The sequence below is a fragment of the Scyliorhinus torazame genome, chromosome 8 (assembly GCF_047496885.1).
Source record: "Scyliorhinus torazame isolate Kashiwa2021f chromosome 8, sScyTor2.1, whole genome shotgun sequence".
NCBI lineage: Eukaryota > Metazoa > Chordata > Chondrichthyes > Carcharhiniformes > Scyliorhinidae > Scyliorhinus > Scyliorhinus torazame.
Window position 1 is genome coordinate 249857302 of NC_092714.1, and position 13760 is coordinate 249871061.

The 13760-nt window shown below is 46.7% G+C and overlaps 1 protein-coding gene across 2 annotated transcripts in view; it reads left to right on the plus strand.

Annotated features, from left to right (window-relative positions):
- The window catches only part of rps21 (ribosomal protein S21), a 30481-nt gene extending 19165 nt beyond the window's left edge, over positions 1-11316 (plus strand). The window contains exons 4-6 of one of the 2 annotated variants that reach the window (XM_072515081.1): positions 6992-7063; positions 8346-8401; positions 11237-11316. In XM_072515081.1, coding sequence (XP_072371182.1) covers positions 6992-7063; positions 8346-8401; positions 11237-11246 — 138 coding nt within the window. In that variant the 3' untranslated portion in view covers positions 11247-11316. Of the gene's footprint in view, positions 1-6991; positions 7064-8345; positions 8406-11236 lie in introns of those variants that run through there. The other variant, XM_072515082.1, reaches the window with a different exon arrangement.
- The last annotated feature ends 2444 nt before the right edge of the window (positions 11317-13760 follow it).

Genomic DNA, 13760 nt, shown 5'->3' on the forward strand with positions numbered 1-13760 from the left:
CCACCTATCTCCCTCGCTGCTCCCCTCTTCCTCAATTGGTGGGCCAGTAGCCGACTCGCCTTCTCTCCATACTCATACTGTACACCCTGTGCCCTCCTCCACTGTGCCTCTGCCTTACCCGTGGTCAGCAGGTCAAATTCCACATGTAGCCTTTGTCTTTCCCTGTACAGTCCCTCCTCCGGTGCCTCCGCATATTGCCTGTCACCCTCAAAAGTTCTTTCAGCAATCGCTCCCTTTCTTTACCCTCTTGCTTCCCTTTATGTGCCCTTATGGATATCAGTTCCCCTCTAACCACCGCCTTCAACGCCTCCCAGACCACTCCCACCTGAACCTCTCCATTGTCATTAAGCTCCAAATACCTTTCGATGCATCCCCTCACCCTTAAACATACCCCCTCATCCGCCAATAAGCCCATATCCATTCTCCAGAGTGGGTGCTGTTCTTTTTCCTCTCCTACCTCCAGGTCTACCCAATGTGGAGCGTGGTCCGAAATAGCTATGGCCGTATATTCCGTCCCTGTCACCTTCGGAATCAGTGCCCTTCCCAAGACAAAAAAATCTATCCGTGAGTATACTTTGTGGACATGGGAGAAAAATGAGAACTCCTTACTCCTAGGCCTACTAAATCTCCAGGGGTCTACCCCTCCCATCTACTCCATGAAGTCCTTGAGCACCCTGGCCGCTGCCGGCCTCCTCCCGGTCCTGGACCTCGATCGGTCCAGCCCTGGATCAAGCACCGTATTGAAGTCTCCCCCATTACCAACTTTCCCGCCTCCAGGTCCGGGATACGTCCCAACATACGCCTCATAAAATTTGCATCATCCCAGTTGGGGGCATATACGTTCACCAGAACCACCGCCTCCCCTTGCAATCTGCCACTCACCATCACATATCTACCCCCACTATCCGCCACTATGGTCTTTGCCTCAAACAGTACCCGTTTCCCCACTAAGATAGCCACCCCCCTGTTCTTCGCATCCAAACCCGAATGAAACACCTGCCCCACCCATCCTTTACGTAGTCTGACCTGGTCTATCAGTTTCAGATGCATCTCCTGCAACATAACCACATCTGCCTTTAATTTCTTTAGGTGTGCGAGTACCCGTGCCCTTTTAATCGGCGCGTTCAGCCCTCTCACGTTCCACGTGATCAGCCGGGTTGGGGGGCTCTTTCTTCCCCCCCCCCCCCCCCTTGTCGACTAGCCATCCTCTTTTTAACCCAGCTCCTCACCCGGTTCCCACGTACCCGTGTATCCCCCCCCCGACGGCGCCCTCCCGCCTCGACCACCCCATCCCATAACAGCTCCCCCTTCTCCTTAGCAGCAGCAACCCAGTTAACCCCCCCCCCCTCCGCTAGATCCCTTTCTAGCGTAGTTGCACCCCCCCAATTTGCTCCCAGACGTCAGCGAACTCTGGCTGACCTCGGCTTCCCCCCTTGTCCTTGGCCCCCACTGTGCGAGGCCCCCTCCTTCCTGCGTCCCTGTTCCGCCATAATTACCATAGCGCAGGAACAAAGCCCGCGTTTCCCACTCGGCCCCGCCCCTAATGACCGGCGCCCACAGTTCCTCATATTCCCTCCTCTCCCCCCCCCCCCCCCCCCCCCCCCCCCCCAACATGGGGAAGAGAGAAAAGAGAAAAGTTACAGGATCGCAAGATTAACAAATTGAAAAATCACCCCCCCCCCCCCTTTTTTCCTCGCCCCACATAATCACCCCACCACTTTGTCCCAAAAGTTCTTTCTCTCGCCAGACTATTCCAGCTTCTCGTCCACAATGAATGTCCACGCCTCTTCTGCCGTCTCAAAGTAGTGGTGCTTCCCTTGGTGTGTGACCCACAATCTCGCCGGTTGTAACATTCCAAACTGGATCTTTTTGTGAAGCACCGCCTTAGCCCGATTAAAACTTGCTCTCCTTCTCGCCACCTCCGCACTCCAATCCTGGTATACGCGGATCACCGCGTTCTCCCACCTACAGCTCCGAGTTTTCTTCGCCCATCTGAGGACCATCTCTCTGTCATTATAGCGGAGAAACCTCACCACTATAGCTCAAGGTATTTCTCCAGCCCTCGGTCTTCGCGCCAAAACTCGATTAGCTCCCTCCACCTCCAAAGGGCCCGTCGGGGCCTCCGATCCCATTAACGAGTGAAGCATCGTGCTCACATATGTCCCGACGTCCGCCCCTTCTGCGCCTTCGGGAAGACCCAGAACCCTTAAATTCTTCCTCCTCGAATTATTCTCCAGTACTTCCAGCCTTTCCACACACCTTTTGTGCTGTGCCTCATGCGTCTCTCTTCACCACCAGGCCCTGTATTTCATCTTCATTTTCAGCAGCCTTTGCCTTCACGACCCAAAGCTCCTGCTCTTGGGTCTTCTGCTCCTCTTGCCCTTCAGTCGGCTGTAATATCGGGGCCAACAGCTCCTTCTTCAACTCTTTTTTCAGCTCTTCCACACAGCGCCGCAGGAACTCTTGTTGGTCCGGGCCCCATAACAAACGGCCACCTTCCGACGCCATCTTGCTTTGAGCTTGCCTTCCTTGCCGCTGCTCCAGAGGATCCTCCGCAATCCGGCCGCTATCCTCTCCCTTATCCATGCGTGTCCGGGGGGATTCCCTTCTGGTTTACCGCACAGTGTTTTTGGCCGTTTAAATTGCCGTTGGGGCTCCTATTAGAGCCCAAAAGTCCGTTCCACCGGGAGCTGCCGAAACGTGCGACTTAGCTGGTCATCGCCGCACCCAGAAGTTCTTAACAACATTTCTAACTGTGTGCTTTTGAAGCAGTGAGAATGAGGGGCCAGTTCCTTCTGTGCAGAATCCTGCACCTGAAAATATCTAAACTCACTCACCCATGGCAATTCGAATTTCTCCTGTAACTCTGCTAGCCCGGCAAACTTCCCCTCAACGAAGAAGTCCCTTATCCACTCTCCATCCCTGCACCAGATCACGCCCATCGTCTATCCCTCCTGAAATAAACCTGTGATTCCAACATATTGGGGCCAATACCGACAAGTCCTATATTAAATTGTTGCCTCAACAGGTTCCAGATTTTGAGAGACGACTCAGCGACAGGACTACTGGTGTACCTACCCGGAGAAAATTGGAACAGGCCGTTGCCAGGGACCCCAAGCTTGTCTCCACACATGGGCCTCCTCCGCATGCACCCATTCTGACCCCTCCCCGCCAGAGACAACAGCAGGACAACCCACCTGTTCAAATCCCCTTTTATCTCCCACCACCAGACTGGCCAGGTTCCATTTATGCATTGTAGCCCATTCATGGACCACCTGAATACCCAGATACAGAAACTTTATCCTGGTCACCTTGAATAGCAGAGCTCCTAAGTTCGCACTCCACCTCAGGGCATTTACTGGGAAGACTTCGCTTTTCGCCACATTCAATTTGTACCCCATAAATGCACCAAATTTCTCAAGTCCATTATCTTCCCCATACACCAGCGGGTTGGAGGTGTGCGCATGTAAAGACACCCTATGCTCCCTACCTCCCCTCACAATGTCCTTCCACTCTCTGAACAGCCGCAACACAATTACCACGGGTTCAATAGCCAACTCTGACAAAAACTGCTTGTAAAATTCGACCAGGAAGCCATCCAGCCCCGGTGCCTTCCCCGATTGCATGAACCCTACACACTCCGTTATCTCTTGCAACCCCAATGGCACCTCCAATCCCTGTCCTGCCCCCCTCTCATTTGGGGCCACCCAAAATAGCCACCACTTCCATCCCCTCCTAATCGCAATTAAAACCCAACTGCTTCCCCTGCCCCTCTGGCCACCCAGAGTGGCACCCACCACTCTGCTTCCGTTTACTAGCATTCCCTGCTAGCATGACAACTCTTCACCCAATCCAAAGTCCTGCGAATAGGGACTACTGCTCCCTCAATCGCACTGGAGCAGGCCCTCTGCATCTCCTTTCGCTGTTGACGAAACTCTCCCTTGATAAAGTCCATTTAATACTCCACAAGCAGTGTGGCAGATGACCACGACCCTCCCCGCTCCACCATTTTCCCCTGGTGCTGAGCCACCATGTGTCCTCCCAACTCCTGAGCTAGGGCTCTCTCAATGACTTTTGACGAGTGTGATACCTTGCCGAAATTCCACTCTAGGGGAGAAACTGCCACTCGCATCGCACTTTTTCCACAAAGGTCTCCCATTAACTGGGTAGAAAGGGCCAAAAGCAAGCGGGAGCCACTTTGTGTGTGACCGATCCGCTTATGGCCACCACTGGAAGTCCAACTCAACAGTAATCTGACCAGTATTTTGTGTTTATGAAGTTGCATGATTTAAGTTGATTAAACACCAGCAGTAGAATTGTGCCCGCTGGTCCCCAAATCATCTTGACCGTTGCAACTCAGGACTAAGTATGTCCCTGCAGAAAGCACACTCCATGAAAATGAGAACTAATTCTCTAATATAAAGGACCATTTAAAAATACCTTCCTGGTACACTTCCCCTGATTGAAAATGCGGGAGTGACTTATCAGCGAATGAGTAGCACAGGAGGAGGCCATTTGGCCCACTGTGTGTATGCTGGCTCATTGGTAGAACTCTCCCATTAATCCCACTCTCCTGCCTTTAATATGGTAAACTGTCCTGAGATGTTTCACTGGAGAGTTTTCAAACCGAGTTTGACACTCAGGTACATAATGGGATACTAAGGCAAGTGGCAAAAAGCTTGGAGGTAGGATTTTAGGAGCATCTTAAAGGAGCAAAGAAAGACAGAGATTTAGGAAGGGAATTCGTACAATTTAGGACCCAAGTAACAGGCGCTATGTCACCAATGGTGGAACAATTATAATTAGGAGTGCACAGAGCCCCAGGGACCTGGGTTCGACTCCGACCTTGGGTGACTGTGTGGAGTTTGCACATTCTCCCTGTGTTTGCGGGGTTCCTCTGGGTACTTCGGTTTCCTCCAACAGTCCAAAGATGTGCAGGTTAGGAGGATTGGCCATGATAAATTGCCCCTTGGTGACCAAAAGGTAACTGGGATTGCAGGGTTACAGGGATAGGGTGGGGGAGTGGTCCTGCATGGGGTGCTCTTTCCGAGGGTCGGTGCAGACTCGATGGGCCAGGTGACCTCCTTCTGGACAGAGTGGAGGGTTTGCAGGAGGTGATGGTGAGGTAGAGCTGAGTGTCGGCGTGCATGTGAAACCTGGTGTGTTTTTGTTGATGTCACAGAGGAGCAGGGAAACATGAGGGAATCAATGGTCAATTGTTAGAGAAGCTCGCAAGATAAGTACGGATCTTGTCAAGTGCAGCCCAGCTGATGAGCAGATGTGTTGGAGATGGATGGTACAGTCAACTGTACCATTCAGAGAATGTACAGAGGTTGAGAAAGATGGGGTAACCTACTGTAATCACTGTCACATAGCACATCAGTTGTGGACAGCACAGTAGCACAAGAGGATAGCAGTGTGGCTTCACAGTGCCAGGGTCCCAGGTTCGATTCCCTGCTCGGTCACTGCGGAGTCTGCACGTTCTCCCCGTGTCTGCGTGGGTTTCCTCCCACAGTCCAAAGACGTGCAGGTTAGGTGGATTGGCCATGATAAATTGTCCTTAGTGACCAGAAAAAGGTTAGATGGGGTTATTGGGTTACGGGGATAGGGTGGAAGTGAGGGCTTAATTGGGTCGGTGCAGACCCGATGGGCCGCATGGCCTCCTTTTGCACTGTATGTTCTATATTGTATTGGCAGGAGTTAAATCTGATTGGAAGCATTTATACACGGCATTGCAGAAAAGCTGGACATTTAGGGTGCAACTGCTCAATGAAGGAGGGAATTGCATTTGATTTGGGGGAAGGGAACATTATTCACTGTATTTTTCAAAAAGAATGTTTCCCCATGCCGCCTTTGGTTCTTTTGCCAATCACCCCTGTCCTGCACTTTCTTGATATTTACACTTATTAAAAACTGCCAGTTTGAATCTCTATCAAGTCTATTCCTAACTTTCTCTGCTGTAAAGAATACAGCTTCTCCAGTCTCTCCACATAACTGAATCCCCTCATGCCTGGTCCTGTTCTTGGGATGTGAGCTTTGCTGACAAGCACCCTCGATTGTCCATCATTAATAATAATAATCGCTTATTGTCATGAGTAGGCTTCAATGAAGTTACTGTGAAAAGCCCCTATTAGTTGCCATTGAGTGGGTTGTTTGCAGACCAATGCAACTAAAGAAGGAATTCTATGATTTTGTACCAACAGCGTGAAGGAATGGCATAGTTCATAAGTTAGGATGGTGTGTGGATTGGAGGGAACTTGCCATTGATGGAGTTCTGGTGCACCTGCAGCCCTTGTTCTTTTAGGTGGTAGAGGATTTACTCCCCTTCGAGCCCTTAACATACTTCCTGTGCCTAGTGTCAGAATTGAACACTACTCCCTAACACTAACAGTGTTTCAGAAAGGGTTAACATTATTTCCTTGCCGTTGTAACCTATTCCTCTGGTGTATAAACCAAGAATCCCATCTGTTTTTTAATCGCCTTCTCAACTTATCCTGCCACCTTCAAAGGTTGTGTTTGTTCACTTGATTTGAAATGGTGCCATTTAGTTCACACTGTTTTATACTTCATACCAAAATTTATCACTTCACACTTCTCCACGTTAATCCACTGTGTGTCAGTCTGTGACTGCCTGAAGTCCTTATTGCTCACATTTGCAAGTTTGATATTACTTGAAAATCTTGCAATTATACCCTTCATATCCAAGTCTAGGTAATTAATGTACATAAAAAAAGAGCAATTGTCCTAATACAACCCTGATGGACCACACTGCATACCTTCCTCTAGACTGAAACAGAACCATCCACCATTACTTTTCTGTCCCTTAGCCAGTCTTGGATTCACATTGTGACTGCCGCTTTAATCCCGGTGGATTGACGCGATGATACATATTAAGTTGTAGAATATAAATTGTTGAATTTTTTTTCAAATCTTCCGGGATATCTGTTGATGCTTTCTGAAATCATTTATCTCTTGGTTCTTTTTATCTTAGGTTGACAAAGTAACAGGAAGATTTAATGGTCAGCACAAAACCTATGCTATCTGTGGAGCTATCCGTAGGATGGTATGTACGCATTTTGGGGACACTGAAGAATATCAACCTCCTGTTTTAGAATTGTTTCTGTCCTCGTCTGGTGGCACTGAAGGCATCAATTTTATGTCCCTTTGAAATTAAAATTATTGCACAAGAACTTTATAGATGAGTCCGTGTGTTCTAACATTCAATCAAATTTACTTATGTTTATACCTTATAGAAATTTTGGAGGGATTTTAGAATATTTCTGAACGCCTGTTTCACCTTTTCTGTGTAAAATAAATCTGGAAATAAGAGAAAGTAGGTACTTTTAAACAAGTGGCAGCTCTAAAATTTACAATGGCCTCATATCACAGGAGAGCTTTAATTTTATTGTTCTTTCCCAAGAATGTGTCTATAAGTAATGCCATTCTTGCCGTAGCTGCCCCTTTGTCAATATCGCAGTTAACAGGGAATGAGTGGGTGGCGCAGTGGTTAGCACTCTGTCTCACAGCACCGAGGACCCGGGTTCGATCCCGGCCCCAGGTCATTGTCTGTGTGGTATTTGCACATTCTCCCCATGTCTGCATGGACCTCACCCCCACAACCCAAAGATGTGCGGGATAGGTGGAATAGCCACGCTAAATTGCCCCTTAATTGGTCAAAAAGAATTGTGTACTTTAAATTTACATAAAGAAAAAGAGGGAATGAAATCTTCCTTATTACCTCTGGAGCCATTCACTAATGAGCTGGGCACTTTCAGAATGCCTCAGCTCAGAATGGTGGTACACTCTAGGAAAGAAGAATCAGTACTGAATTTGAAGTACGGTCCACAAAATAAGAGGTTAATATTTTCCTGCTTGCCCCAAGTAAGGGGTAAAGTTTTATTCACTCAATTGAATTTGGTTAGAGGTGTGGGCAGAACTATTCTCAGCAGAAGCCCTCCCATGATAAAATAACCTATTGATGTTCTTGTGGATAATGGGACTCAGTCACCATGCCAGAGAGCGACTGGCACTTGTGGAACCATCCCTCAGCAAGGAGTCAACCGCTTCAGGACAGGAGATACAAAATCTGACAAAAGATTTACCATCACATCCATGCAAATAGAACAAGGGCTGCTTTTAAAAATTTTATGCTTGTGTTGCAAGTTTATGAATTGCAAGTATCTGACGCATAGTGCGGTAACTTTATAAATTTGTAATTTGTGGTGGCAAAAAAGCAAAATATTTTTTGACATCAAATACCATTTTTGTTTTGGTGACCAGGGAATGCAATCAAACTTGGTGTGTGTGTATGAGGAGGGATGTTACAGTTTATTTTTTAATTACAGGGTGAATCAGATGATTGCATTTTGAGGCTGGCTAAGAATGATGGCATTGTGGCTAAGTAAGTTGAAATTTGAGCCTTTTATATGCCATGATTTTCTTTGTAGTGGTGTTGATGTATTACTGAAACTAGCACATGAGAGGTGTTAGTACCGGGGAGTGGAGCACATTATGTTCTAACGCAAATTAGAGGCAGTTTGTTCCTGTGATCCCAAACTCAACATGAAGTTGATTAAAATCAGAAAAAGGTGGGAACACTGGGTCATGCAGCATCTGTGAAGAGAGAAACAGACTTAACTTTTCAAGTTTATGATCTTACATCAGAACTTGATTAAGACTATATATAGGACCATTACAGCTAGAAGGTCGAGGAAATCTTGATCCCATCAGTAGAGAGGTTGAATTTGAACCAAAGGTTGCTGCATGAACTAGGGAATAAAAGAAGAGACCATGAACAGGAGAGCGGTGGACTAAGCAGAGGAATGTGGGTGGATGGTAGCTTTGAACTGAGGGAAGGTGGGGGGATTAACAAATAAATTATTTAACTTCATGTTAGAAATTAGGTGCAGTGGTTAGCACTGCTGCCTCACGGCGCCAAGGTCCCAGGTTCGATCCCGGCCCTGGGTTGCTGTCCGTGTGGAGTTTGAACATTTTCCCCGTTTTTGCGTGGGTTTCATCCCCACAACCCAAAGATGTACAAAATAGGTGGATTGCCCCTTAATTGGAAAAAATGAATCGGGTACTCTAAATCTATTTTATAAAAGAGGAGGACTAAATGTTCTTACTCCACACCAGTTTGAGGCTGAGGGCATTGAGTTCTTGTTGGCACTGAAGAAGGCCTGGGTGTTGTGTTTGTCGGTGAGGAGTTGAATTCCTGATCTTTCTTAGTCCAGTATTGGTTCTTGATTTTCGTAGTTCTTCTTTGTACCTCTGCCATGGCTAATTGATGAGCTCTTCTCTTTGCCTTGCTGGTTATGTTGTTTTAGCAGGCGTGGATAGCTTTCGTCTTCTTGTCAATGAGATCTTGGATGGTGTGGCCGTCCTCGCCGAACCAGTCTTTGTTTTTCCTGGTCTAGTAGCCAGTGGTTTCTTCACAGCTTGAGATGGTGATGGCTATCTTCAGCTCTTTCTGCATTAGAATGGATGGTCATTTTGGAAAAGACATTGTTGGAAGTTCACTGCATGCTTGACTCTTGAAATCGCTCAACGTTGGATCTTTTTCCTGAGCTGTTTCTTCATCTTCCGCTACTCCTGGTGAAGTTAAGTGGACATAGTGGAGCGGGTGACCTGGTGGGTCTGTCCAGCAGTCATCTGCATTGGTCATTGCTTTGATGATGAGGGCCTCCTTTTTGGTCTCGGGATTGGATGATGACGAAGTCGAACATGTGCCAGTCCTTTGATTGTGGATATCTCCAGAGGGACTTGAATTTGTCCTTTTGGCGTAACAGTGTATTGGTGAGCAGGAGAACCCCTTTGGAGTTGCAATTTCCAACTCCTTCCTTTTCGATGGTTCCTTTCCAGAGTTGGGAGTTCTTTCCAACCCTGGTGTTGAAGGCCCCAGAAAGGATGAGCTTATCTTCCTTAGGAATGTTGAAGAGTATGGTGTCCAGGGTGGAGTAGAAGCCTTTTTTGAACTCATTGGCATCAAGGATTGGGGCCTAGGCACTCATGACTGTTGCCTGCTTGTTCTTGGTAAGTTGTAGGCAGAGGGTCATGGGGCGCTCATTGATGCCGACGGGGAGCTCCAAAAGTTGGTTGGCAGGTTTGTCTCTTAAAGATGAAACCAATTCCATGTGTCCTGGGCTGATCCTCGGGTTTTCCTCAGCTGAAGAAGTGTAGCCGCCGCCATCTTCCCTCAGCTGCCCTTTGCCTGCTCTTTGGGTCTCTTGCAGGCAGCGATGTTGACGTTGAAGTACCTATGAGTTCACGGGCAACAAGGGTAGTTCTCCGTTCAGGCCGATTGTTTTGCTCATTACCATGAGTGTTCGTACATTCCAGGTTCCGAATAACTTTGATTTTCTGACTAGGTGGATGGGCCTGCTGGGTGTGGTTTTCCAACCATGTTGGGGGTGGATCTAATAATTCCACCAGCAGCCTAGAAGTATTTGCATTCGCTTAAAAAGTGCTGTAATAATTTCCTGTCACAAAAATATATTCAGACAGGGCAACACAGTGGAGCAGTGGTTAGCACTGCTGCCTCACGGCGCCGAGGTCCCAAGTTCGATCCCAGCTCTCGGTCACTGTTCGTGTGGAGTTTGCATGTTTTCCCTGTTTTTGCATGGGTTTTGGCCACACTAAATTGCCCCCTTGATTGGAAAAAATGAATTGGGCACTGTAAATTTATTTTTTAAAAAGAAGAAAAAATATTCAGACCATTTTGACTTTGCACACTAATACAGATATTTTTGCCTTCGACCACTGACCCCTTAATACAGGAGGTTATTAGCAAACTTGCAGAATTGATGAGTATTTGGCAAATGAACCTCAGTAAGGATCGATAGCTGTGAGGTGTAGCATCTTGATAAAAAGATTAAGGAGGCCTCATATTTTTGGAAATAAGTACCAAAATGCAATGGATTTATCTGCAAGTACAGCCACACAAAGCACAGTTTTGACATGTGTTTGGGCGGCATAGTGGTTAGCAGTGCTGACTCAGCGCCAGGGTTTGAATCCGACCTCGGGTGACTGGAGTTTGCACATTCTCCCCGTGTCTGCGTGCGTTTACTCCCACAGTCCAAAGAAGTGCAGGTTAGATGGATTGACCGTGCTAGATTGCCCCTTAGTATCCAACAGTTGGGTGGGGTTGCGGGGATGGGGCGGTGGGTTGGGCCTAGGATTTGCTTTGCATTGATTCTGAATGTGTCTTGTAACTTTTGCCTTTTGTTTGTTTTTTCAGAGCTGTCTAACAAGCTGAAGACTCGAGTTATAAGAAGTTTCATGTTTGTATAGAAATAAAAAGCCGAGCAAAAACTTAAAGGCCTTTTATGCTTTTTTGTCATTGGTGACAGGAGAAAAATAAATTCAAGCCATATACAATTGGTAGTTTTAATTTTACCCAATGAGTGATACTTGGGTGCATCACAACGTACTTATCATAAAAGCGACTTATTTAAAGTTGCAAATAAATAGTTATTTTGCTCAAATTGTTTTCATAGTTTACTGTGCTTCTACGTGCTACTAATTTGCCCAATACAGAGAAAACATGTAGAGAATTCTCCACGCCTCTTGCTTGCTGTGTGGCCAGTCTGTTGGTCCAATAAAAATCTGACCTCACAGGCCTCTATTTTAACATTTTGAGGATTTTCCTTGATACTACAGCTTACTGCTGGCTGATGTTCACTTGCTGGAAGCACTTAGGTTTTTCAGCAGACAGCACGGTGAAAGAAGCGTCTACACCTATGCGAGCGAATAGTTCCTGATAGAATGGGACAATCTGATCTGCTTGAAACATTTATTCTGGCATAATCTGGTAGTTTTTGAATTGTATGATCATTTTTTGAGCAGATGCAAAATTTAAGTCAACGAAAAGTTAGCTTATGGTTCATTTACTCTGTTACTTTTCGATCAGTGGGAACGAGTTTCAGGTGCTCGTTGCGTTTTGATCACTGCTCCATCAAACCAAGCAGTGTGACATACTTGCTTGGGGCCATGTCACGCTCTGACACTAGTGCGTTCTAACTCCAATCCAGTGTAAGGTTACATTTCCAAAACATCCAGATGGAATTTTGGACTTGTACAAAATCTTTGACAAATGTTAACAATGTCACTGCAATTTCGAGCCTGTAATTGCGAAGCATAATGAGGTAAATACCAGGCTCTCATCCATAGCTGCAGTGTAAATGTAGCATTATCCATCAGCAGCTCTATTCCTTGCTTTCAGGAATAACACAATGGGTTGGCTGGTGATCAGCCGGCAAGAGAGCCATTGTTTCTGACGGTGTGACAATACCGGAAGAGTGTTTATTTCCTGGACTACCATTGCGATGTGTGCTTTCTAAAGGACTATCTTAAAAGAACTTTTGATCAAAAGCCATGTGATTAAAATGGAGATGCCTGAATGGGAAATTGAAATGGCAGGGGACAGGGATTATACTTGTGAATAGAATGATGGTGCTCAACAAAATAATTAAATTTGCATTTGGTCATCCCAGTAGGTATTGAACAGACCATGTTGAGGCAGGCACCATATGCTAAGTTGGAGGAAGTACTGTACACACAGATCACAGTTTCCTCTGCAAGGGTTGGTGCCCTGGCCAGAGGTGATAAATGGGTAGGTGTTGATTTTCCTTTGCTTGCATAGGAGGATAACCATCTTTATCGTCACAAGTAGGCTTACATTAACACTGGAATGAAGTTACTGCGAAAATCCCCTATGGTGCCTGTTCGGGTACACAGAGTGAGAATTCAGAATGTCCAATTCACCTAACAAGCGTGTCTTGCGGGAGGAAACCAGAGCACCCAGAGGAAACACACGCAGGCACGAGGAATGTGCAGACCCCGCACAGACAGTGACCCAAGCCAGGAATCGAATGCTATGGGACCACAGGAATTTGGAGCAGGAGTAGGCCATTAACCCTCCAAACTTGCTCTGCCATCAGAAAAGCTCATGGGCTCATCTGACTGGCTTTAACTGCACTTTCCTGTCTGCCCATAACCCTTGACTCCTTTGTTGAATAAAAGTCTGTCTCACTTAGCCTTGACTATATTAATTGACCCACCCTCCTGCTCTATGTAGAAGAGAATTCTACAGACATAACGGACCGTTTCTAGAGAAATAGAGGACTTCCCCACAAGGGGAAACATCCTCTCAGCATCCACCCCATCAAGTATCCTCGGGGTCTTATTTTTTCCAGTAAGATCTACCTATGAAAGATGTATTTAGCATGGGATATGCTGAAAGGTGACAGGTGAATGCAGTGGCGTGAAAAGTGGTAATGGTAAAGGATGAAACTAGAGCAGGGAAATTGGGATAAAACTACTTTTATCTGATGGTGGAGATGGATACTCAACTGAGAAGAAAACATTTAATCCAAACAAATACCGGGCAACGCAGTGGTTAGCACTGCTGCCTCAGCGCCGAGGTCTCAGGTTCGATCATGGCTCTGGGTCCCTGTGGAGTTTGCACATTCGCTCCCACACCCCAAGATGTGCAAGGTAGGTGTTGGCCACACTAAATTACTCCTTAATTGGAAAAAATGAAGTGGGCACTCTTAAAAAAAAAATTTTTTTTTTTAAATGTCAACTATTTACATGTCCCGTATCGTTCACAATTCTGGGGTGGCACAGTGGGTTAGCCCTACAGCCTCATGGCACCGAGGTCCCAGGTTCGATCCCGGCTCTGGGTCACTGTGGAGTTTGCACATTCTCCCCGTGTTTGCGTGGGTTTCGCCCCCACAACCCAAAGATGTGCAGGCTAGGTC